Source organism: Cricetulus griseus, chromosome 7, assembly GCF_003668045.3.
Source record: "Cricetulus griseus strain 17A/GY chromosome 7, alternate assembly CriGri-PICRH-1.0, whole genome shotgun sequence".
NCBI lineage: Eukaryota > Metazoa > Chordata > Mammalia > Rodentia > Cricetidae > Cricetulus > Cricetulus griseus.
In genome coordinates, this window is record NC_048600.1 from 118,942,716 (window position 1) to 118,967,218 (window position 24,503).

General features: G+C 50.8%; 1 protein-coding gene across 1 annotated transcript; it reads left to right on the forward strand.

Moving 5' to 3' along the window:
* Positions 1–2,627: 2,627 nt before the first annotated feature.
* On the forward strand, positions 2,628–23,018 carry Kcnh6 (potassium voltage-gated channel subfamily H member 6). Its single transcript, XM_027427845.2, has 13 exons — positions 2,628–2,703; positions 3,386–3,616; positions 8,619–8,780; positions 8,867–9,072; positions 11,521–11,946; positions 12,983–13,382; positions 14,297–14,496; positions 14,673–14,925; positions 17,960–18,153; positions 20,325–20,409; positions 20,978–21,134; positions 21,815–21,989; positions 22,734–23,018. The coding sequence occupies exons 1-13, from the start codon at positions 2,628–2,630 to the stop codon at positions 23,016–23,018; spliced, it is 2,850 nt and encodes a 949-aa protein (XP_027283646.1).
* Positions 23,019–24,503: the final 1,485 nt, after the last annotated feature.

Genomic DNA, 24,503 nt, shown 5'->3' on the forward strand with positions numbered 1-24,503 from the left:
CACTCATCCTCTATCATGCCCTTCCAGACTGCATGATCCAGGCCCCAAAAAGGCTCTTTGTTTGACCACCTGAAATGCAAGCAGCCTCACAAACTGCCCCATTGCTCTCCCTACCCCAGCCCAGCCCTCACGAATGGAGACAGTGGGTAGCTGGGCATTGAGCCAGGCATGATTAATGATTGACTTCTTTAATATTTAAACAAAGCTCATCTCCAGTAACTCTGCTCCGGAGATAGCCTTGTTCAACACACACACACACACACACACACACACACACACACACACACACACACACCTGCTGCCTGGCCCGTTGCCCTGGAGAGCGAGCACAGGGCAAACAGCACCTTTCCGGGCTCAGTGGGGGAAGGGAGAACAGAGAGAAGACAGCCATGAGGAGGGTATTTGAGATCTGATGTTCTAAGGATAATCTTGGGAAACTGGGAAAGGGCCCCTGCTCCTACCCTTTTCAACCTGTTCTCCCCTGCCTCCTGATCACAGTGACACCTCACTGGATATTTTCAGGTAAGTTAGGGCTGAAGTTCCAGGGACTCCTGGGAAGTCTGGGAGTCAGTATGTAATAGAGAAAATGGGAGGTTTGAGGGGAAATTATTATAATCAGAAGCCATACAGAAGAGACGCCAGGTAGCCCAAGCATGAGGTCAACTTTCCTTATATTATACATCTGAACTCAAAAGTCACAGGTTGATGAGAATTAGTAATGAGTGGAATCCCTGATCTCTGCCCAGCTCTCCAGATGCCTCCATGTTCCTCCTGATCCAAAACTCTTACTTCTCCAGCCTCAGATTCAACACCATCCCGTTTGATGGCTCTATCATATATTCTGTTATTTACTTATTACTATAATGCCTTTATTTGTCCACATTATTAGCTGTTAGGTCCACAAGGCTTAATATGAATCAGGACTATTCTGTGTAATGTCTCTGGTCAGCACAGGCCCTCGTACACAGTGGGGACTGGGGAAATGTTTGAATGAATAGCTCACTTCCCAAGTCCATCCTCAGAGCTCAGCAAACCAAATACTGACCATATGAGAGACTGTGTCCCCACCTCTCTTCCACAGCCAGCCTGCTCCCCACATTCAGGGACAGCCAAGACACCTCTGCCCCCCAGGAGGCCTCACTTGGCAGCCCTCTCATCTCTCAGCCACTGTGGCCGAGGACCCCCACCAGGTATTGTGACTCTGCGTGGCACAGGCACATCCAGCCCAGGACTCCAAGCCTCTCACCTGGACTACAGCAGAAGCCTCACTGAGCCTCCTTGGCCATCTCCCCTCCCCCATCCACTTTGTAGAGTTTATTTCTGCCAGAATATTTTCTTCAAATGTCTTCGAATTTCCTTCTGAACATCAAACTGCTTAAGAACTCAGCTGTCCATCAATTAAATCTAGATGTTCAAATTAGCATTGGAAGCTATTTATCAATTATTGTTTTTTTCTGTATTTTCACCTTCCCCACCACCCAGTTGAACCCCTTTGCACTGATGCTACCGTTGGGCCTTTGCTTAAGGTGCCTGCTCCACTTTGAATGCTAGCTACTAAGATGTGGATCAAAATTGGACTTGGGACCTTCTTCAAAGTTCCAAATCCATTAAGGTGCTTAATGGACAGTGGTCCTTGTCTCCTCTTCAGAAAACCTTTTTCAATAAACTTCATCTCGTCCCAATTTGCTTCTTCTGGTGTATTCATTTTGTTTTGTTTTTCAAGACAGGGTTTCTCTGTGTGGCTTTGGAGCCTGTCCTGGCACTCGCTCTGTAGACCAGGCTGGCCTCGACTCACAGAGATCTGCCTGCCTCTTAGTGTGTTCATTTTAAATCAGTACTCAGACACTTTTTACCAGTGGTCACTTGCTAATAAGAGGTTTTAGATCCGTTCCTCTTTGAAGATCTGCCTGTGCTCGAAGAGCTTTGAGGCCTCTGAAAAAGATGCCAAATAGAAAACTTTTTGTGTACCTTCGTGTGTATACTACCTCATCTTCCTAGAACTTCCTAGAACAGGCTCCGGCTGGATTTTCCACCAGATGCGCATGGACACTGGTAACCTACTGGACGGCATTTGTGGGCAAGAATCCTAAGTGTCCTGTTGCCACAGTCAGGCCCAACAGTCAAACCCTGGAGGTAGCCTTCCACAAAAGTCTACCCGAAGCCCCTAACAACTTCTGCCCTCCCCTGCCTGGGAAACTGCCCTTCGGTACCAGAAGAGGTCCAAGGAGATGCTGAGGCCACTGGCCATTTGGATATGAGCGTAAGTTCTTCAGAGCATCTCAGGTCCAAGATCCCTGCCCCTCTCCTTAGGATGATTCAGAGCCCCCCTCTAAATCAGAGAAGTTGCCCGGGTCCTGGACCCCGCCTTGCTGCCGTCTCTTGGCTTATTTCAGCACCACGATGCGGACAGCTCCCGGGAGCGAGCCTCGTGAGGGAGGAGGCGCGCCGAGCCGTGGGCGGGGGAGGACCAGCGAGGGCGGGGAGGGCAGACGCTGGAGGGCGGGCGGGGCCGACAGCCCTCCCCGGGGGCGGCGCCCACCCCAGCCAGAGGCCGCTGAGCCCCAGACTGACAGAGACACCAGGAGCCAGGTCTCGGGTGACTCCCAGCAAGTGCTGCTACGGAAAAGATGCCAGTCCGCAGGGGCCACGTCGCTCCCCAAAACACTTACCTGGACACCATCATCCGCAAGTTCGAGGGCCAGAGTAAGTGTGAGGTTTGGGGGTGTGGGGGACTATCTGCGTGCTGGTTGGATGGCAGGAGGAGCCACTTTACTAACTTCTGATGGGGTAAAAGGAAAAGGAGGTGAAGGGTAGGGTTAGATTCTGAATACAAAAATTTTTCTTTTTATGTCCCCAATACCTCGTATGTTCTCTGTCTGGGGCAGAATGCAGCTCTTATACCTCCCACGGCAGTTTTGGTGGTGTCCCAAACCTCTCAGTCACTGGCCCACTCACCCCTCCAGACCATTCATGCCTTCCCTAGAGGTTTGCTTGACTTCCTGCTTTTCACCCAATGAGCAGGTCTGACTTCCAGATGGTCATAGTCCTGCTTCCTGGTCCAGACCCCCTCCACTGTTGCAGGAGTTCTGGGGCCTTCTTCCCACCCTTCTGACCCTAGCTGTGCTGGTCTTTCCACAGCCCTCAGGCCTGACTTGTGTACCCCTACCTTTCTGTTCCATGCCACCTTCATGCCCCTCTGTACCCCCTCTGTACTTCTCTTGGTCCTCACACCTTCCCCTCCTCTGACCTCCACCTCCCTCATTCTGGTCCCTGCCTGCTCCTGCATATAAATCCCCTTCTCAGCCGCCATTGGACCCTATAATTTCTCTCCTGGCTACCCATCTCTGGCTGCCAGGGTCTTCCTACCTTCTACCTCCCACTCCAGGTCGTAAGTTCCTGATTGCCAACGCACAGATGGAAAACTGTGCCATCATTTACTGCAATGATGGCTTCTGTGAACTCTTTGGCTACTCCCGTGTAGAGGTGATGCAGCGACCCTGTACCTGTGACTTCCTCACAGGCCCTAACACACCAAGCAGTGCTGTGTCCCGCTTGGCACAGGCCCTGCTTGGGGCTGAAGAGTGCAAGGTGGACATCCTCTATTACCGAAAGGACGGTGAGCCATGGTTGGGCCAAGGGGTTCTGCAGGCCATCTTTCTCATTCATCACAGAGTGGCCTGGGGGGAAGGGTTTGGCCTAAGAGCCAAAGACATTTTCTATCCCTACTCTGGGCCTTGGTTTTATTAGTAGAGGGAGGCAATGAGCACAGGGTGCCTGTCTTCTAAGGGACTTGAGATTGGGCCGAACCAATTCCTGGCACTGGTCTAAGACAGAGGTTCTTATTCCACTTTTCCTCCTCCTCCGTTTCCTGGCTACCCACTCCATCACTGTCAGCCCCAGCTGTCAAGCAGCTGGGACGGAAATTAAACTTCCCTCATCTCTGTCTGCTCTGGGGATTAAGGAAGGAGCCAGCCCAGCCCACCAAGGTCTCTATGGCCAGATAATGCATGGAGGCTGCTGGCTGGAACAGAAGAGTGGGCCTGGTTCACTCAAGTCTGGCTCTTTGGGAAGATAGAGTCTCGGGCCTGCCTTAACCAGGTGATTTACCCAGATGGACTGGGTGTTGTCCCTGTTGCCCAAGCCCTCAGAAAACATGACAGAAACACAAACCAGGAGCTGAGAACCAAGATATCAGCAGCCCTTGAGTCTCCCTCCAGGGGACGGGGTCCTGAGTGCATGACAATAGTGGAACTACAATCAGAAACTGAAAGTCTCTTGGAAATCACCAGGAAATCCCCACCCCAATCTGGTTCTGCATTAGAACTACCTGGGGCATGTTTTGCAAAACATACCTTCCCTAGAGAGAAGCTGACTCAGAAAGTGCAAGGTAAAGCCAGGCAGGTGTATCTGGAAAAAAATCTCCAGTGGTTCTTATTTGCTGCCAATTTTAAGAACCACTGGTTTAGATAACTCCCTTCATTTCATGGGTGTGGAAGGCCCTTTCCCAAGATCCCATTGTCAGGGGCCAACTGAAACCCTCCCTTGGAGATGTTTGTCCTGAGTAATCCTAAGAAGAAAGGACCTCAATTCTCTCCATGCTTGGAGGCAGGAGTTTGGGGGGAAGAAATACTCAGAAGAGAGAAGCTGCCCCATGGAAAAGAGCATGAGGTCATCAGAGTGTACAAACAGGATTGGCACCTCTAGAAATGGGACCAAGGAGTACTAAGAGCCCAAATTCCAGAGGCTTGGTGTGTGCATGGAACATGAGTATGTGTATACAAATGCATGTGTGTGCATGTGTGCGTGCGTGAGTGTGTGTGTGTGTGCGCGTGCGTGAGTGTGTGTGTGTGTGTGTGTGTGTGTGTGTGTGTGTGTGTGTGTGTGTGTTTATGGGCTTCCAGGGCTTCTCACTCAGCTCCTGGCTACCTCCTGACTAGCCAAGTGAGTCACAGGTAGGGAGTGCTGTGATAGAGCCAGAGAGCAGGAGACTTCAGAGTCTGACTTAGGTGGGCTGTACTCACAGGGTTAACAAAGTCAGAATATTTTTAAAAGCTGTGACTTCACCTCTTCACATCATTGCAAGGAAGAGGTGACAGTCAGAGGAGTGAGAAGGGTCCCAGAGGAACAACAGGAAGTAGAGGTGGCAAGAGAGTAGGTCCATTCTGTTTTTTTCCTTGACCCCAGAGCTCCACCTGTACCCCAGAGAGTGAGAGGCAATCGTAGACTCCTGGGGAGGGGAGATCAGGGCTTTCAGACACTGTAGTTGCCTAGACAAAGGGCAGAGTTCAAAGCCAAGTCGTGGCCCCTGAGATCAAGATTTGGGTCTTCAGAAGTCTGTCAAGGTTCTTTAGACAACAGAAAGGACCCTGGGAACCTAGTCTTGGAGACTGGCTCCAGGTAAAAAAGAGAAAATCACCCACATATCTGATGCTCCATAGTTCTAGTCTTCACCATTTCACTTTCAGACCTTCCTTGTCCTGTTATATAAGCCTTTGGCCACCTGGACCATTCTTAATTGGCCTGAAACCAAAAAGAGGACCTGCATTGTCCTGAGGTGCTCAGATAACTTATGTTCACACTAACAGTCCACTCTGGCCATGTGGCTCTTTAAAAAAAAAAAAAAAGAAAGTCACATTCATATGCATTACACAATCCTGCTGAAAGTCATCCTAATGGTGACTTCCTCTCTTTTAGCCCCAACTCCTGACACCAGGAAGCTGGGAAGGGGTCCTGAACACATCCCTATTTGGTTTATTTACAATCCGCCCTCCACCCCACTCTTTCTTTCTTTTTTTTTTTTTTTTTTTTTTTTTGAGGCAGAGTTTCAATGTGTACCTCTGGCTGTCCTGGAACTCAAACTGTCCTGTAGTCCAAACTGGCCTCTAACTGAGAGATATGCCTGCCTCTGCCTCCCAAGTGCTGTAATCAAAGGCATGTGCCACCATGCCCAGCTTCCTCTTTCCCTTTAGAAGGGGAAACTCAAGTCACAGTCTGTATCCACTGAGCTACGGTTATGTGTCTGCATAGCCAGCTCACAGGCCAGGGTACTTGAGAAAAATGGCCCAGTCAGAGAACCAGAGAAATCAGAGCCTTTCTTCCATCTCCCTGTCAGGAAAGAAAAACCCTAACAGCTAAGGAAGGGAGACTGTAGCAGAGCTGGAACTGATAACTGTCCAGTTGGAGGCACAGGCAGCACTCAGGTTCTTCACCCTGTCAGAGGCTCTAGCTCTGAGTACCTTCACCAAGTCCAGTCTACACTCTGATGAGCCCAAACCAGAGTTCCCTAATAGCCAAGATAGACTAGAGACAACCTGGAATTTCTCTAGTCTGTAGCCCTTGATAAGGACAGCAGGCAAGGATGAGGTCAGGGGCTGTCCTCACTCTCCCCCTGTGTCTTCCACATGCTCACCTGCAAATGCCAGAATGGTAAAGCCATGAACAGTATGATGCAGCCACCGTCCTGGCAGCATCAGCTCACAGCATCAGCCCCAAGGCTCTCAGCCCATTACTAGGTAAGGTGTTCATAAAGAGATTGGGGCAGGCCAAGAGGTATGGCTTGATGGGAGAGCATTTGCCTTGCATGCATGAGGTCCTGGGTTTCAAACTCAGACTGCCAGAATGTAAAAGACAACAAGCAGGCTGTGTTGAAGAGAGAGTCAGGGTGGGGAAGGGAAGGGATATGAATTATAAAGAAACATGATGAACAAAGCCAGGGGGTGAAAGAGCAGAAGTAGGGTGTTCTAGGGGCCAGAAAGGAACTCCTAGAAGAAAGAAACAGGCAGAGACTGGCGCTTCCTCCAGGGACAGAACAAGGATGCTGGCACACTGCCATTCCTGAGCACAAACAAGGACAATTCACTCCCTCTTTCACTGGCCCAGTTACTTGTGGGCTCTGAGCCATAAGTTCAAGCATAGCCAGATTAGGTTGTAGGTAGAGAAAGAACCCTGGCTTTTTCCAATCCTTCTAGCCTCCCATCTACTACCAAAGTACGCCGCATGGTAGGCAGGACACAGAAAGCCACAAAAGAACCCCACTAACTTCCTAGCCCTTCTGATACAAGGCTCCATTCCAAGACTGGATCAGTGGGGTACAACCAGTTGGAGATAGCCCTGGCATAGAAAGTCTGGTGCACCTGCACTTCTGCCTGGCTCTATGCCTTCCCCACTTGGTACTAGGCTGATTTCCCCAGTGCCAGAGAGACTGAGAGCATAGTGTGGCCTTAGGGACAGGAACATCACTGTGCCCCACACTGACCAGAGTCACTGTAGCACTGTGAGCCCAGGAGTGACTCAACAGGCAGGCAGTGTCTCTGGTGTGGATGTCTCCCCTGGGCCCAGGCAGCAGCTGGCAGCTGGCTGCCTGGTGCCTAGGAGTCCAGGAATCTGATCTGGGAGATTCCTTGCTCCCTGGAGGAACAGCGGGAGGGAGGGTGGGGGAGGCGCAGCTGCACCCCAGGTTCAAAAGTGAGTGCTGAGTAAGGTGTCTGTGAGAATGGTTCCGGTGGCCCCTCAGTAGCAGTGTTCCTGCTAGGTAGCTTGCATCCATTGTCCCCTCACATTTCACTCAAGCTTGCTTTCTTCAGTTAATCAGCAACCCCTGGGATAGGTGACACAGACCCACACCTGTCCTCTGGAAAAGCAGCCCGGCTTTCTGATCTGCATGGTCACCTGAGCCTGCTGTCCCCAGGGATCCTGCCTTTTGCAACTGACACCTAACGATAGTTTGAGTTAACACATATAGTACACCTAAGGGGTGTCCGCTCCCAGGCTGGATTCAGAGATAGGCAGCATTTTAATTCATATTGATCCATCTGCCAGTGAGCCAATGGTGAGACTCTAGAGCAAGGAGAGGATAGTGTGGGCAGAGGCTTAAGGTACCAACAGCTGGATCTAGGACACTAAGATGTTCTGTTTCCACAATGCCTTCTCCCTCCCTTTTTAGCCCCTCAGGTCACTACCCTGTCTACTCCTTGGCCCCAGCCTCTGCCTGGGTGCACATTCCAGCTCTATCCTCAAAGATGAGACCCTTCCCTTACCCCCCCATCTCTTATCTGCTGAGTGTCTGGGGTCCTCACCCCACATCTCCCGCCAGCTCCAACCAATCAGTTTCTCAGAGCTCTCATTTGCCTGCTACCAGGACCTCCTTAGGCCTAATGTGCCAGTTGGCTCCATGCCCAGCACTTGACGTGTTCCTAGCAATTCCCTTCCAGTGTCAGGGAAGCAGGCATCTTCGTGGGATGGTTATATGGGATCTGAGCCCAGGGCCATCCAGAACTACAGGAGGATGGCATGCCCTCCCTCACCCCCCCCCCTTTAATCCACCCCCATCTGCTCAGTTTTAATTACCACAGAAGCAAACCTCAGGGCTAAGCCCTGAGCTGAAGGCTGAGCATGAACTGGACCTGATGCCATATTATCTCCTAATGAGCAGCTCTGCCCTGTGGAAGCTGGGGGGGGGGGACCTGCTGGACAGCTTCACCCACCCTCTGCCAAATAGCTCTGGTCACCGTCCAGGCCTCTTCTCTCTAGTGGATATCCTTCACCTGACCTTCACTCAGGCCCTTCCTTAGCCAGGCCTCCTCAGTGACCGACCCTATCCCCAATAATGGGGCTTGCAGCCTCCAGCTTCCGCTGCCTGGTGGATGTGGTACCGGTGAAGAATGAGGATGGTGCTGTCATCATGTTTATCCTAAATTTCGAGGACCTGGCCCAGCTCCTGGCCAAGAGTGGCAGCCGAAGCCTGACCCAGCGTCTGTTGTCGCACAGCTTCCTGGGCTCTGGTAAGTACTGTCAGGGGATAACTGGTGAGAGAGAGACAAGGCCACCACCCTGGCCCTGGCTGCTCTGACCCTGACCCTGCTTTCAGAGGGCTCTCACAGCAGGCCGAGTGGACAGGGGCCTGGCCCAGGCAGGGGCAAGTACAGAACCGTCAGCCAGATCCCGCAGTTTACACTCAACTTTGTGGAGTTCAACCTGGAGAAGCACCGCTCGGGCTCCGCCACAGAGATTGAGATCATTGCTCCCCACAAGGTGGTGGAGCGGACGCAGAATGTCACTGAAAAGGTCACCCAGGTATGAGTCTGCAGGGCAGGGGTGGTGGGCTATGTCAGACCTCCAGGGTCCCTTCCAAGGCCTTGGACTAAGCAGAGAGAGATGTGACTTGTCAAAGCCCCTCACAAACTTGGTCTGAGTCCTTGGCCTCCTCCTGGACAGTTTGTGCCCTGAGACTACAGCCCTGAGTCCCAGCTCTGAAACCAGCAGAGGTTGAGATTAGCAAGGCCCATGAGTTCCTTTTAGGCCTGGAGATGCAGGAATGGGGGAGGAGGAGGAAGCACACAGGCCACCATAGAGCCTGCCTAAGTAAGGCTCTGCCATCACAAGGAAGGAATGGCACAGAGGATCAAGACCATACGAAGCAAAGGAGAGGAAGCGGGGAATTACATGAGCCCTGCCCCAGCCAATTCCAGGGCATGGTGGTCGCTTCCCACCTCAATATGCACAGAGGATATTGCCCGGCAGAGGTGGGGCTGTGCTGGTACCTCTAAGCTAACTTTGAACAACCTCCTGGGGACCCACCCCTCTATACCACTCCAGCTCAACTTCTATTTGGTCAGCCCAAGGCAAATGTCCCTTCATGGATCCTCTGCTTTGGCTGACTCCAAAAAGTCCCTTCTCATGGGGCTTATTGGCCTGATTCTTCCAGAGGAAATGAATAGAACCCTGCAGGATCCTGGCACTGACTCACTGTGTGACCTTGTACAAGGGACACCCCTACCTTTGGGCCTCAGAGCTTTCATGTGCAGAAAAGAGTTAGGCCAAATGGTCTCTGAGGACCCATTGACATTAAATAGACATTAAATAGTGCCAACTCAAAAGACAGAATGAGCTTTGTTAAGCCGTGGAGAAGAGTACAATTCCTCTCCTGCCCCTTGTCATCTGAAGCAAAGCCAATGCCAGATCCCAGGTGTGGAGGAGACCAATTTAGTCTTATAGACAAGAAAAGGCCTGGCAGAGAGGAGAGTTCTGACATCCCAGGATGTGACAACATGACCTGCAACTTTGCATCAGAGTTCAAGTGGCCAGGGATGCTTTGGTTGGGTCCTGCTTGAAAGTCCACGTGGACCCAGAGCTGGCTAGGTGAAGAGACACAGGCTACTGAGATGAGTAACCATGGGGTCAGAGCCGCATATCAGAGTAGGAAAAAATTAAAAAAGAAAGTCCAAGTCTATATGGGTTCCCAAGTGGCTTCCTGGGAAAGTAAAGGATGGGCGAAAGCTGATAGCTGGACACAGCAGAACGCTGTGGCTCCCGCTGAGGTGTCTGGATACCAGAACACCTGATCTGAATGATCAGGACCACTTTAGTGGAAGTCAGTCCTCGGATTGATTTCTTTCTCCCTGTGATCCCATCTACTCATGATCTTGTCTGCAAGATCAACAAAACCTTGCTCGGCTGAATTCCTTAAGACAGAACTGATGATGGAGGAGTCAGTGGTCAATCCTTCATCAATCCCATCCTCTTGGAATGGTATCAAAGTAGGATGATAGAGTAGGAATGACCTAGAAGCAAACAGATATGTCTTGTGTACTCACAACCCTATGCAATTTGTTGTCCTGTCTTACATACGAGGGAACAAGGGCATCACAGGTTACATGGCTTGCCCCAAGGCACAGATGAAACAAATAGCAGCCCTTGAATTTAGCCTGGAGTGTCTGGCTTCAAAGCATATGCCCTTCCTAATATCCCAGATGCCTTGTTTCATGTTAAGCATCTGGGAAGAGCCTGGGAATTGTTGGCTTCTGTCTTAGCAACTGTGTGTTGCTAAGGTAATAGTTGTTATAGGCTTGGAGGTAAGGGTACCAAAGATGAAAGGAAGCACTTTACAGAGTGCAATGACTCATGAGTGATGTAGATGGAGCCCCATTGAGCCCAGGACCTGTTGAGTACCCAGACTGGCTAAACTCCAACCCAAATTTGGCTCTTTCCATGGGATGCTCTGAGAGTTGGTCCAGGGAAGACCCTCACTGGCCCTCAGGAATGAAGACTCACCTGGAAGTGACTTGTTCCCATCAAAAACCCCAAACTTGAGTTGGGAAGTTAGCTCAATGGTAGAACACTTGTCTGCCGTGTGTAATAAGGCCCTGGGCTTAATATTTAGCACTAAAACAAACAAACAAAACCAGTAAGCCTCCAAAGCCTATTGAAGACAAACAGCCTACCAAGCTATCTCAATCCAGACTCTTCTTTGGAACATAATCAAGATGACACTAGGCCTGGCCCTGCTCACCCCAAGAGGGGCTGTTTCTGAGAGAGCTTGTGAGCTTCCTGCCATCAACCATGTGGCAGAGCTGTGTCCTCACCCTTTATGAATTTGTTTCCTTGTGTGCCCTTCCTTTGTCACCCTGCCCTTCATGACCCATGTGACTTACCCATGCCTACTCCCCTGTCCAGGATCCTCCATGTAGACCCGTCTTACTAGTGCTGCCTGTTCCCACTGACCAACCATGGCTTCCATCCCAGGTCCTGTCCCTGGGCGCAGATGTGCTGCCGGAGTATAAGCTTCAGGCACCGCGCATTCACCGAGGTACCATCCTACACTACAGCCCCTTCAAAGCCGTGTGGGACTGGCTCATCTTGCTTCTGGTCATCTACACAGCAGTCTTCACACCCTACTCTGCCGCCTTTCTGCTCAGCGACCAGGACGAATCACAGCGTGGTACCTGTGGCTATACCTGCAGCCCTCTCACCGTGGTGGACCTTATCGTGGACGTCATGTTTGTTGTGGATATCGTCATCAACTTCAGAACCACCTATGTCAACACTAATGATGAGGTGGTCAGCCACCCCCGACGAATTGCTGTCCACTACTTCAAGGGCTGGTTCCTCATTGACATGGTGGCGGCCATTCCTTTTGACCTGCTTATCTTCCGCACTGGCTCAGATGAGGTGAGCACACCTGATCCATGCCACACCCGCAGCTATGCTGGCCCCTTCCTGCCTCACAGCTGTGACGCACATCATTGGTGCAGACAGCAGTTGGAAACAGAGGGGGCTCAGACATTTGCCATCTTCCAGCCCCAGAGAAAGACTAGCTCTATCTCCAGACCTAGGGACCATGCCTCTGTCCCTCTCTCTTAGCAAGCCCAATTAGAGGACTAGGCTGCCAGTTGGTCTAGAATTCTGATCTCTGTGGGACAGACAATACTCTACTCCTTTGTTGCCTTGTGAGCCATTCTCACTGTGGAGCTAGAAAGGGCTACACAGGCTGCATCCCTTCCTGCCTCAGCCTTTCTCTGTGCTCACTCTGCTTCCTGCAGATAACATGATAACATTTGCATGTCATCGTGCCTTCCAGGTTCCATTCATTCTCTAATCACCCTGCCTATCCAACAGGGGATATCAAGTATATCCTTCTTTCCAAATCCTGCCCCCTTGAACCATCCCTAAGTCCTCCCCTTTCCTCTCCACCCCACTGCTGCTTCGTGCACTGAGTAGCCTTCATGCCTACCTTTTCCCCAGCCTTTGTCCCCTCTATGCAGCAGCTGGGGCAAGTCTCAGATCTCTTAGCCAACCCTGCCACACCTCCCTGAGAACCTCCTATGGCTCCCAACACCTTTGAAGTTAAAACCAAGATCTTTCTGGATCCTCAGACCCAATGGAGTGGCCACACACCTTCCCAGACTTCTTCCTCACTGTTCTGTCACCTCCTGCTCTGAGATTCAGGTGCAAGGTTATATTTGGTTTCCCGAATGGGCCATACCACTCCATACCTCCATGCCTCTGTGGCTCTGTACAGAGTTCCCTCCCTTCTCCCTCCTGTCTGCCTGGAGAACTAGCTTCACTCCCATGATGCACTGCTGTATCATCGCTAAGGAGCCTCCCTTGACCTGGTCCTGCAGACCTGATGTCTCTCCTTCTTGCTCCCGTTGGACTTTCGAGAGCTGATCCCTCCCTGGCTTTCTCCACCTTTCCCTGCCCCCAGACCACCACCTTGATCGGGTTACTGAAGACAGCACGCCTCCTGCGACTGGTGCGGGTGGCCCGGAAGCTGGACCGATACTCTGAATACGGGGCCGCTGTCCTTTTCCTCCTCATGTGCACCTTTGCACTCATCGCGCACTGGCTGGCCTGCATCTGGTACGCCATCGGCAACGTGGAACGACCCTACTTGGAGCCCAAGATTGGCTGGCTGGACAGCCTGGGTGCACAGCTTGGCAAGCACTATAATGGCAGTGACCCAGCCTCGGGACCCTCTGTACAGGACAAGTATGTCACGGCCCTCTACTTCACCTTCAGCAGCCTCACCAGTGTCGGCTTCGGCAATGTGTCACCCAACACCAACTCTGAGAAGGTCTTCTCTATCTGCGTCATGCTCATTGGCTGTGAGTGTGACCTTGTCCTATGCAGGGTACTTACTACCCCTTGTGTGCAGCACGTGGATTTGTGTGTAGGCGTGTAGCACTCGTATAGAGATTTTAGCAACTATTGAGACGATGCTCTAGGTCAGGTCATTTGCAGGGCACACTGTAAAATAAAACATGGAGCCCTTGTTTAAATTTTATTTTTAAAAATTTAGATGGTAACAGTTGAGAAATAACCTGGGCTCTTAGCACAGGCTATGTGCCATGAAGCTGGTCCTGCCAGCCACTCCTTTGCGCAGTCTCAGAAATCCAAGTCAAATTCCCTTAGGAGCCCAGGTTCCAGAAGAGAAGCCAAAGGTCTTGACTTTGTCAGAGACCCACAGCTAGGAAGCCTCTAGTCCCAGGGCCAGCCCAGGGGTCAGCTGGGAGGCCAGATGCCCACAGTCTTGCCACAGAGCTCCCTGCCCCCCAAAACACCCGGTTTAAGAACTCTAGAGGTGGTGTGGAAATTTTGTTTAGAAAAACAAAAACAGGGAAATGGAAAGGGGGGAAAGGTGAAAATGAGAGACTAAGAGTTTTCCCTGTATTTTTTTTTTTTTTTTTTTTTTTTTTTTTTTTTTTTTTTTTTTGCAACTCGAAGGAGAAAACAAACGGAGCTTGGGGGCGGGGGGAGGGGGGAGGACGACGACGGGGGACTGCCCTAGTTTTTTTCTTCGCAGAAATCTGGCCTCTGAGCCTGGATGCCAGGCTGCACAAAGTAGAGTCAGGAGGGCATTAGCCCGAGGCCTTTGTCCCTTGTGTGTGCATTAGTGCTATCCGTGGTGCACTTCTGCTCTCATCATGGACAAAGAGGGGGCCTTCCCCGGGGTTCTGCAAGGACTGGGAAGCCAGGAGTCACCCCAGAGCCCCTTACTCACATCTCGCCCCGCCCCTAGCGCTAATGTACGCCAGCATCTTCGGCAACGTGTCAGCCATCATCCAGCGCCTGTACTCGGGCACTGCGCGCTACCACACGCAGATGCTGCGTGTCAAGGAGTTCATTCGCTTCCACCAGATCCCCAACCCGCTGCGGCAGCGCCTGGAAGAGTATTTCCAGCACGCCTGGTCCTACACAAACGGCATCGACATGAACGCGGTGAGCCCTGCAGCCCTGATTGGGAGTGGGTGGGCCACCAGCTGCGACTCACGCCCTGGGGGCGGTCCGCAGCCCGGCGCAGACTGCCCCCCACCCCCACTCCACCCCCACACCTCCGCACGACACCCATAGCCCCAGCTGTGCTCGGAGGGACTCGCCACGCCCCCCACCCGCAGGTGCTGAAGGGCTTCCCCGAGTGCCTGCAGGCCGACATCTGCCTGCACCTGCACCGAGCGCTACTGCAGCACTGCCCCGCCTTCCATGGTGCCAGCAAGGGGTGCCTGCGCGCGCTCGCGGTCAAGTTCAAGACCACACACGCGCCGCCTGGGGACACGCTGGTGCACCTGGGCGACGTGCTCTCCACGCTCTACTTCATCTCTCGAGGCTCCATCGAGATCCTGCGCGATGACGTGGTCGTGGCCATTCTAGGTGGGTCATGGGGGTTGACACGCATTGAGGTTGGAGAGGCCCTACTGGGACTGCCTTCTTCCTAATGAGTGTGGTGGTGCCTTTTACTGACCAGCCATGGGCCAGGACACCAACATGAGTATCAGAGAGCTTTTTAAAGGTTTGTTGTTGTTGTTGTTATTGTTTTGTTTTTTTAGTAATTTATCTATTTGTATTTTATGTACATTGGAGTTTTGCTTGCAAGTATGTCTGTGCAAGGGTGTTGGATCCCCTGGAACTGGAGTTACAGACAGTTGTGAACTACCTTGTGGTGCTGGAACTTGAACCTGGATTCTCTGGAAGAGTGATCGGTACTCTTAACTGCTGAGTCGTCTCTCCAAGCCTTAAAAGTTTTTTGGTTTTTTTTTTTTTATTTAATTTATTCATTGGGCAGACAGGTAGACGCCACAGAAAAACTTGGCCTATTTGCTCCTTCCACCAACCATGTGGACTCTAGCAATCAAACTTAGGTTGTCAGGCTTGGCCACATTAACTGAGCCATCTTGCTGGCCCCAGTGAATTTTATTCCTGGTTCAAAGAATCCTTAACACAGCTCTTCACCTGCCATGTGACTTTGACTATTGACTTCAAGTATCTCAAGGTCCTCTATTTGCATCTTCTTTGTCCTTCATCTCTGACTTCAGCCATATCCCATTCTGATCTCCATGACCTGGTTCTCTTGCAGCCCTCTCTGTCCTTTCTTCTCCATCACCCTGCCCTCAGTGGCTAGTCACCCAGGGCTGGCATTCCACTCTCATCTCACGTCATAGCTTCATGTGGGCCAACCCCCTATTCTCACAGCCTGAGCCACAAGAATCCTCAGAGCTGTGTCCTGGCTCCAATGTCCCCTTAGATTAAGACAGGCAGACTTCCAGGAATGTGGCTCAGTTAGTAGAGTGCTTGCCTAGCATGCATGAAGGCCTGGGTTCCATCTCCAGCACCACATTCATCAGGTATGGTGACAACATGCTCAAAGCTAGTCTAGGCTCTAAGAGACCCTGTCTGAAAAAATGAAATGAAATTTTAAAAAGCCAGACCAAGCGCAATACATCCCAGCTTGACACTATCACTAACCCTCCAAGGCAGCCTCTTCAGCATCCCCTGCCCTTCCATTGTCTGGGCTAAAGCCAGCCGCAGGGGCACCCTGCCAGTTTCTGGACCTCTGCCCTCATGCAGTCATGCACAGAGCACTGTTTGCGTTACTGACAGATATGCTTTCTACACCAGCCTCAACTGGGTCTGGCTCTCCTGGGCAGGTGCCAGGAGCTCTGTCCTGAGGCCTTGCATTAGGTACATCCTCAGCATTTCTGTCCTCTGAAAGGCAACTGATGCATGTCTGCACAGATTCCTTTCACTCAGAACCCTTTGATAGGTCCCTAAGGCCTGTGGACAAATGTAAACCCCTGAGTCCACCCAATCAAGTTAGTCTTTGAGTCTAGTCTCCCTCCCCTAGTACCCCACAATGCAGCGAGACAACCATTTCCTATCACCCTGTGACTCCGGTGCCTCGGTTCATGCTGTCATTCTGTGAGGCCCAGACATTCTCCAGGCTGACCTACAGCATGGGCTCTGCTGTGATTCCTTTCCTTTTATCTAAGCCATGTTACAAATGCCACCTGCATGGGAGGGATAATTAATATTAATAATTAAGAAGCTGGTCCAATTTAAGTTTCAGTGAGAGACAAGAAATCCTCTCATCATGTGCTGAGTAGAAATAGACATTATATCACAATTTTTCATGTGTTGAAGAATGAAGGTTGGTATTGCATTGCCTGATATCCAGGTTCAGGATTCCATGTGTGACCCTGGCAAGTCCCTTCTTTCTCTAAGCCCCAGTCCCCACCCTTCCATCCTGTTCTCTTGATGGCACATGCCTAGCCTCCATCAATCCCTCTGTCTGTGCTAAACTAGTAGTGTCCTTTGTACAGTGCCACAAGGCTAGGCTTACCTGGGGGCCGTAGGAATCAAAGAAACCATGGTCCATGGCACTTGTGACTCTGGCTTCTCTTCCATCAGCCTTGACTATGCAGGGATGACCACATTCTGTTTCTTATGCCCAATTTCCCTTCCTTCTGGGGGCCCAGGCCTTGATTCTCTTGGAATCTTACTCCTTCTAAACTCCTCTGCCTTCCTTGTCCTAACAATGCTAGGCAGTATGAGCCCCTACCTCTTTCATGGTCCAGAGTTCTTGGTTGCATCCAATTCTAAGAGAGATAATTCTGTAAGGCTTGGCAACTTCAGCCTTTTAGGGTTTGAAGGGCTCCTTATGGGAGAGTCCCTTACTTATGTTTATATCCCATCGTCAGCATAGTTCCTGGCTTTGAAAGGAACTAGTGCTTGCATCATCTACCTTGACTGTCTACCCCATATCTACCCTGAGAGTCCATCTCTCCTTGTGCCTTACATTGACCTAGCCTGGGACCTCTTGCTTTGAGAAATACTTTCCAAAAACCACCACCTCTGCCCCTGCAAACAGCACAGTGGAGTAGGAGACATCATTCTGCACTCAAGTGCAGACAGGAGGTAGCTGCCCAGGGTTGTCCTGCCAGGGCCATGCTGCATCCCTGCTTGTACAATGGAGAGTAAGAAGACAAAGAAACAGAAGCTCCCGTCCTTGGGTCCTCTGTCATCTGCTCCATAGTGTCAGTGGCTCTAGGGGAGCAGAAAGAAATCAGGCAAGGAACCTCTAGTGTCTTTGACTGTCTACTGTACCCTGGGCCAGAATGGGAACTGTGCTAGAGAGTATAAGCAAAAGAAAAGGACATTCTTGTAGAAGATGGTTCTGAGGGGGTGAGATAAAAAAAAAGAAAAAAGAAAAAGAACCCATCTTCTCAGGGCAGGAGCAGCTGAGGGAATCTGAGGCAACGTGCACCCTGTCCTCAGGCCCCCAGCACCAGGCCCCAGCTCTATGGGATCTCTGGGGTGGGAGGTAGGAAGATCACAGTCCAGGGGCCCTGAGAAAAGGTCTTCATAAGGGATCCAGGACTTGGAGGGACCACTATCCTTCTGCCTGCAGGGAAGAATGACATCTTTGGGGAGCCTGTTAGTCTCCATGCCAGGCCAGGCAAATCTAGTGCAGACGTGCGTGCCCTGACCTACTGTGACCTGCACAAAATCCATCGAGCAGACCTGCTGGAGGTGCTGGACCTGTACCCCGCCTTTGCAGACACCTTCTGGAATAAGCTAGAGGTCACCTTCAACCTGCGGGACGTGAGTCTGGGCCTGTGGGCCAGGGTGGTGGTGGTTCACAGAGAGCTGGTTGTGGATAGCATCCAGCCAGCCTGCTAAGGAGTTGGCCTACCTGGCCTAAGGGACTCATTTGGCTCTTGCTCCTTCCCCTCAACTCCTGCTGCATCCTTTGCTGGGGTGTCCTGTACCTACTATGGCCAACATAGCACTAAATAGACAGCTATTCCTAGACAGCTCCCATTTAATGAGCAGCTACTGTGAGCTAAGTACTGGCTTTCTCTTCTGTTGTTTCATTTAGTCTTGTTCTTGAGTGTGAATGTTCGTATCTCTATTATCTAAATGAATAAACTGAGGATCAGAGAGGGTAAGTAAATTGGCCAGAGCCATATGGCTAGTAAATGGAAGAGCCAAAACTATGAACTCAAGTTGTCTGGCTTTAAAGTCCATGCTTTCCCATCACATGGCGCTAAGCTTTAAAAAAAAGGGGGGGGGCTCTGGGGCTCTGGCATCCCGAGGGCTCATGGTGCCAGGCATGGTGATACAGCTGTCTTTCAAGCTTATCACTCAGCAATCCAGGAGAAATAAAATGACATTCATTTAAAGAGCCAAAGACGCCATAAGGGTATGCAAGAGACATCCAGTTTCTGGGGTATCTTAGTTAGGATTAGTATTGCTGGGATAAAACACCATGACCAAAATCAAGTTGGGGAGGCTTAGGGTTTATTTCATCTTACAGCTTTTAGTCCATCATCCAAGAAAGTTGGAGCAGAAACCTGGAATCAGGAGCTGATGCAGAGGTTGTGGGGAATGCCGCTTACTGGTTTTCTCCCATGACTTGCTCAGTCTGCTTTCATATAGCACCCAGGACCACCAGCCAAGGGGTGGCACTGCCCACAGAGAGCTGGGCTGTCAAACATCAGCCAGGACACCGCACCATTAGCTTGCCCACAGGCCAATTTGGTGGGGGTCATTTTCTCAATTAAGTTTCCTCTTCCCAAATGACTCTAGCTCATGTCAAGTTGACATAAAACTAGCCAGTACATCCAGTTTGCTAAGGAGAGTGAGCACTATAGATTCAATGGAAGTTCTGAGAAGCCATCCCAGAGGAAGAGTCTGAAATCAATTAGTAAGAGAGAGGGAGGACTGCCTGTCAGCGGTACCATGGCTAAGGCTGGGTACTGAGCCTTGGTATCTCCATTATTTGCTGGCCACAATCCCCTAGCCTCAGGAGAAGGACTGTCATGGCCTAGGCTTGGTGTACAGCTTCTAGAGCAGAGTTCTCAGCCTGTGGGTCACAACCCCTTTGGGGATCAAATAGCCCTTCCTCAGGGATCACCTAAGGCCATCGTAAAACACAGATATTTACAATATGATTTATATCACTAGCAAAATTAGTTATGAAGTAGCAATGAAAATAACTTTATGGTTGGGGTCACCACAACATGAGGAACTGTATTAAAGGGCTCCAGCATTAGGAAGGGTGAGAACCACTGTTCTAGAGTGTGTGCTAAGGTAGATTTTCTTACTGTGACCATCCATCCCCATGTTTTCCCTCTGTGACTCTCTGTTCTCTTCTTGAACTGCACAAGAGGCATCCAGTAAGTACACTGCTTGGTTGGCCTAGTGATTGGGAGCCATTTGGTGGCCTTTGTGTCTAGTGGCTGGACACTATGGAAGAAGGAATGTAGTCTCCATGGTCTTAGGTGGCCTGAGTCAACCGTAAGCCCAAGGTGTCCTCAAGTCTCATGGTGCCAGAAAGGGGGGAGCCAAGAATGCTACCATGGATACCACTAAATTGAGGGGTTCCAGACCCAGTCTTCACCAAAAGACAGTACTTACTGGCCCAGGCTGAGGTGTGAGGTGTTGGGACATTGGAGAAAAGGCAAAGAAAATGCTGCCCACCCTCAAGTCTTACCATTCATAGGACTACTAAAGACTTTTCTAGTGGACTCTGTTTGGTCACCCGATATGAGGTCATCATCTCCAAACCTGTTCCCCTGCTGGAGGCCCTCTTAGTAGAGGAAGCCAACTAGAGCTCCCGTGGTATGCCCAGACACCTGTCTCTGCTTTTTCATCCAGCTGTTACAAGAGCCAGAGAGGGAAACTAGGGACAGGGAGGAACAAAAAAAAAAAAAAAAGAGACCCTGTCCCAGCTTTGGTCCCTGTTACTTGTTGTTCTTGTTCCCTACAAGGCAGATGGGGGTCTCCAGTCATCACCCCGACAGGCCCCAAGCAACCAAGAACCCCAAGCCTTCTTCATCAATGATAGCCAGTCAGGTGAGTTCAGATGGCCCCTGCCTAGGGCCTTGCTCAGTCTCCATCTCCTCTTAGTGTCCCCTCTATTCTGCCTCTCCTTGAAAACAAGTTTCTCAGACACTCAGTGGTAGGGGAGAGTCTTCCTTGGGCAAAGGAATAGAAGCCTTTATCACTCTTCCAAGCCCTGCTAGCCTGTGTCCTCTGAGGGAGAGAGGGAGAGCTCACTGGTTGCTGGGCATTGCTTTCAGGACTGAGTACTAGCCAAGTGCCTGAGGTTTTATATCAAGGTACCAGGAGATCCCCACACCTCCCCAGGCTGAAGTTTTATAAGTAATGATACCAGGCCTGGAAGTCCCCACCCTGACCAGTCCATTTAAGCTGAACTCCCCCAACTCAGGGATATACCCAGTTGGGTCCTGGAAGCCAGGACTTCCATAAGAACAGGACCTTGTCCTCGGAGCTCCCAGATAAGGAGAGCCACTCCTCATACTGTATTCACATGACAAGTAGGGGGAGCACTTGGGCTCTGGTGAGAAGGAACAGGCCTGTAGAATCAGTATAGCCAAGGCTGTCCCCTTACCTCCCGAAGGTGCGGCCCCTTCCCTGAGCATCTCGGACGCATCTGGGCTTTGGCCTGAATTGCTACAGCAAATGCCCCCGAGTCCTCCAAACCCACAACAGGACCTGGATTGCTGGCCTCGGGAGCTTGGCTCTAGGTTAGAGCAGCTCCAGGCCCAGATGAACAGGTGAGAGCCTCCCTAGCAAGGGTGGGGCAGCTGCAAAGGATGTGGCTGGGTGTAGGCGCCACCTCCTGGTATTTTAGGGGCATTGCTAGGTGCCTGGTTGAGTTTCAGAATGACAGACCCATTCAGCATAGGTTTCTAATTCTATGTCACTAAGCATAACTGTTTGGGTGGCTTCCTCTAGCAAACCTGAGTTCATGCCAGGGAAATATCTTGGGGGAAGCAGCACATCCATGTGCAAGAACAAATTCTAGAGGTCCTTGGAAAGGGGGCGTTTCCTGTGGATGGCATGGCGAGTGACGTGAAGGCAAGGACGGCAGTCTTAGGTTCAAATTATGGCTGTGTAACTCATAAGCTAAAATGTGAACAAACTCTGGGCTCAACAACTGGTACCTCAGTTTGCCATATCATAAAATGGGTACAATTAGAATACCTACTCAAAGCATCATTAGGACTGAATGTGGTATGAGCCATGCCTAGTCCCTGGTGTCACGAAAGACAAGGCTATGCTAAGGGGAATTTGGGAGAGGGCTGTGGATCCTAGTGAGGAAAGCACTTCATGTAGGCCCCAGGTTGTCATTTCACTCAGTGGGAATAGGTCAGGTCACAAAGTTGCGAGGTTTCTTCAGGATCTGAGCTGCTCTCAGGACCCTGACTCTGACCATGTCTTCTCTGTCTGGCAGACTGGAGTCCCGCATGTCCTCAGACCTCAGCCGCATCCTTCAGCTACTTCAGCAGCCACAGGGCCACACCGGCTACATCCTGGGAGCCCCTGCCTCCAGTGACCTGGACTTGTTGCCTGAAACTTCAGTGACTCAGAGTCCAGAGCCCAGGCTTCTTATGGGACACTCTGCACAGGTGAGAGATGAGGGCATCCCCAGGGTTTCCCTGGAAGCAACTGCATGATTCTCCCACCCTCAACTGGAAGCTGTATCTCCTGCTGCCCTTTTTATGGTTTACAACCCCCGATGGGGCAACCTGGACAGGATGCTGCAAAGCCCTGTGATCACAGACCCCACAGCTCAGACAGGGATAACAAGACCCTGGGGTTCCTCCATCTCTCTGAGGAGGAGCAGGTAGAGAGTTCTTGCTGGTTCCCATCCCAGAAGTCAAAGTGGATCAATATCCAGTTTAGAAACTGGGGTGATGGCTCAGTTGGGAAAGTGCTCACCATGCAAGTATGAGGACCCAGGTTCGATCCCCACCACCCATGTAAAAAGCTGGATGAGGTAGTATATACATGCAATTCCAAGGCTGGGGAGGTAAAGATAAGTGGATCCCTAGGGTTCACTGACCCGCCAGTCAAACATAATTGACAAGCCCCAGGACCTTGTGAGAGACCTTCTCACAAAGGGCAAGGCAGACATCTCCTGAGAAACACCTGAGATTACACAACACTCATATATATACATCTATATACATACATACATACATACATACATACACATACTCACTCATTTATATACAACACTCATATATATGCACACACACACACACACACACACACACACACACACACACTCATGCACAAAATGAAGACATATCTAGTCTGACCTGGAGGTGGGGGTTGGGCTCCACACACCTCTTTTGCCTCTCCCCCAGACCCTAAGCTATGGTGACTTGAACAAACATATTCAGAAGCCCAGGAATTTCTCCCCCAGGATGCATCACTTGGCTGTGGCAATGGACCAAACTCCCGTACCATCCTCAGAACAAGAACAGCCTGAGGGGCTCCTGACACCTCTGGCCTCATCTCTCTGTCCCCTGGAAGTACAGGGACTCATCAGTGGTCCCCATTTTCCCTCCCTTCCTAAAGACCTCAGCTCTGTTCCCAAGCAGCTGGAGTTCCAGAGGCACAGTTCAGATCCTGGCTTCACAAGGAGTTAGAGCCATTGGGTCCCAAGATTAAAAGCTACCATGAAGGAACTGAAATATAGTGAGATGGGAGTTAAACCTCTCGGGAGAGCCAGACGGCCCTTGCCTGAAACTCTGAAAACCGTTTTCTCAGAGAAACTATAGACTACTGAGCCAGGTGAGGATGGCCTGAGCGGAGAGGCTCAGGACTTGGTCCAGCCCTCTTGGGGTTCCATGTAATCAGCAAGCCAGGCAGAGGGTTGCTTCAAAGCGTCAGTGAAGAAGGGAGTTTTCTGATCTTGAGTCTTGCTTGGGGCTGCAAGTGATCACCTCCCAGCTCAGAGTCATCCTTTGCCTCAAAAGGCCAGAACCAAGGCCAGGGTAGACCAGACCTTTCATCAAAAGCCTCTAAAGTGGCTGGAGTTAGCGGTGTCCTCCATGGTGTACCTAAAAGACAGAGCTCCAGCCCCTAGCCCCTCTACCCGAGAGTTCCATGACAACGTCTGGGTCCCTTGGGGGCATGCAGTGTCACACAGCTAATAAAGTCTTGAACATTTCATGTTGGGTTAAATGTGTACCGCATCTGAGCATCATCAGGTCGATGCTGGTGCCCTTCTACATCCAGCCTATTGGAGACCAGAGGCTGTCTCAGTTGAGCCCTGCGCTATCTCCAGATGAAGGAAACAGAGATACGGCCTAAGTGTCTGTAGAGATTCATGACAACAATCAGCGTTAGCCCAGCACTCCACCATCCTGACTGCCCTGCAGGTAGAAGCTTGTCTAACCCTCAGGACAACCTCAGGGGGTGGGCAGTACTGTCCTCACAGGAGAGATCTTGGGTTGGTAGAGGGAGACCAAGGCACTTACCAGCGTGTGGGTGGCCTTCTGGCCATGTCTGTACTGTCCTTCTTTCTGATCTGGTATGGGCACATGGATCTGTTCAGGTTAGAAAAATGTGTGCACTTCCTTATTATTTCAATAAAAAGTCAAGCTTAATACACTAGAAAATGGAGAACATGATTCCAACCCAGACTATCTGACCTGAGAAACCTTTAAAAATTGGCATTCCTTTATCCTCATATAATTCTAACTCCCACTCCCATTTCCCCTCCTTTTGCAATTTCTACTTGATGCCTCAGAGCCTGTCAGTGATTAGACCAGCACATACTTGCAAGTGTTTACACAGACAGAGACCTTAAAGTTAACTTTTTGTACCCTTAGTAAGACTAACTAACTAACTAACTACTAACACTACTTCAAAACAACATATGGGAGATGGCTCAGTGGGTGAGATGCGTGAGGACCCGAACTGTATTCCCCAAACTCTCATAAGAAATCCCTGCAGTGCCGGGCATTGGTGGCGCGAGCCTTTGTTCCCAGCACTCGGGAGGCAGAGGCAGGTGGATCTCTGTGAGTTTGAGGCCAGCCTGGTCTACAGAGTGAATTCTAAGACAGGCTCCAAAGCTACAGAAAAAAAACCCTGTTTTGAAAAACATAAAAAAGAAGCAAACAAAGAAA

Bases quoted from the DNA above. Each gene is read 5' to 3' on its own strand.
- Kcnh6 (XM_027427845.2), top strand. From the start codon at position 2,628: ATGCCAGTCCGCAGGGGCCACGTCGCTCCCCAAAACACTTACCTGGAC. The intron at 11,947-12,982 runs GTGAGCACACCT...CCCTGCCCCCAG, and splicing joins TCCGCACTGGCTCAGATGAG to ACCACCACCTTGATCGGGTT. The intron at 14,926-17,959 runs GTGGGTCATGGG...TTCTGCCTGCAG, and splicing joins CGTGGTCGTGGCCATTCTAG to GGAAGAATGACATCTTTGGG.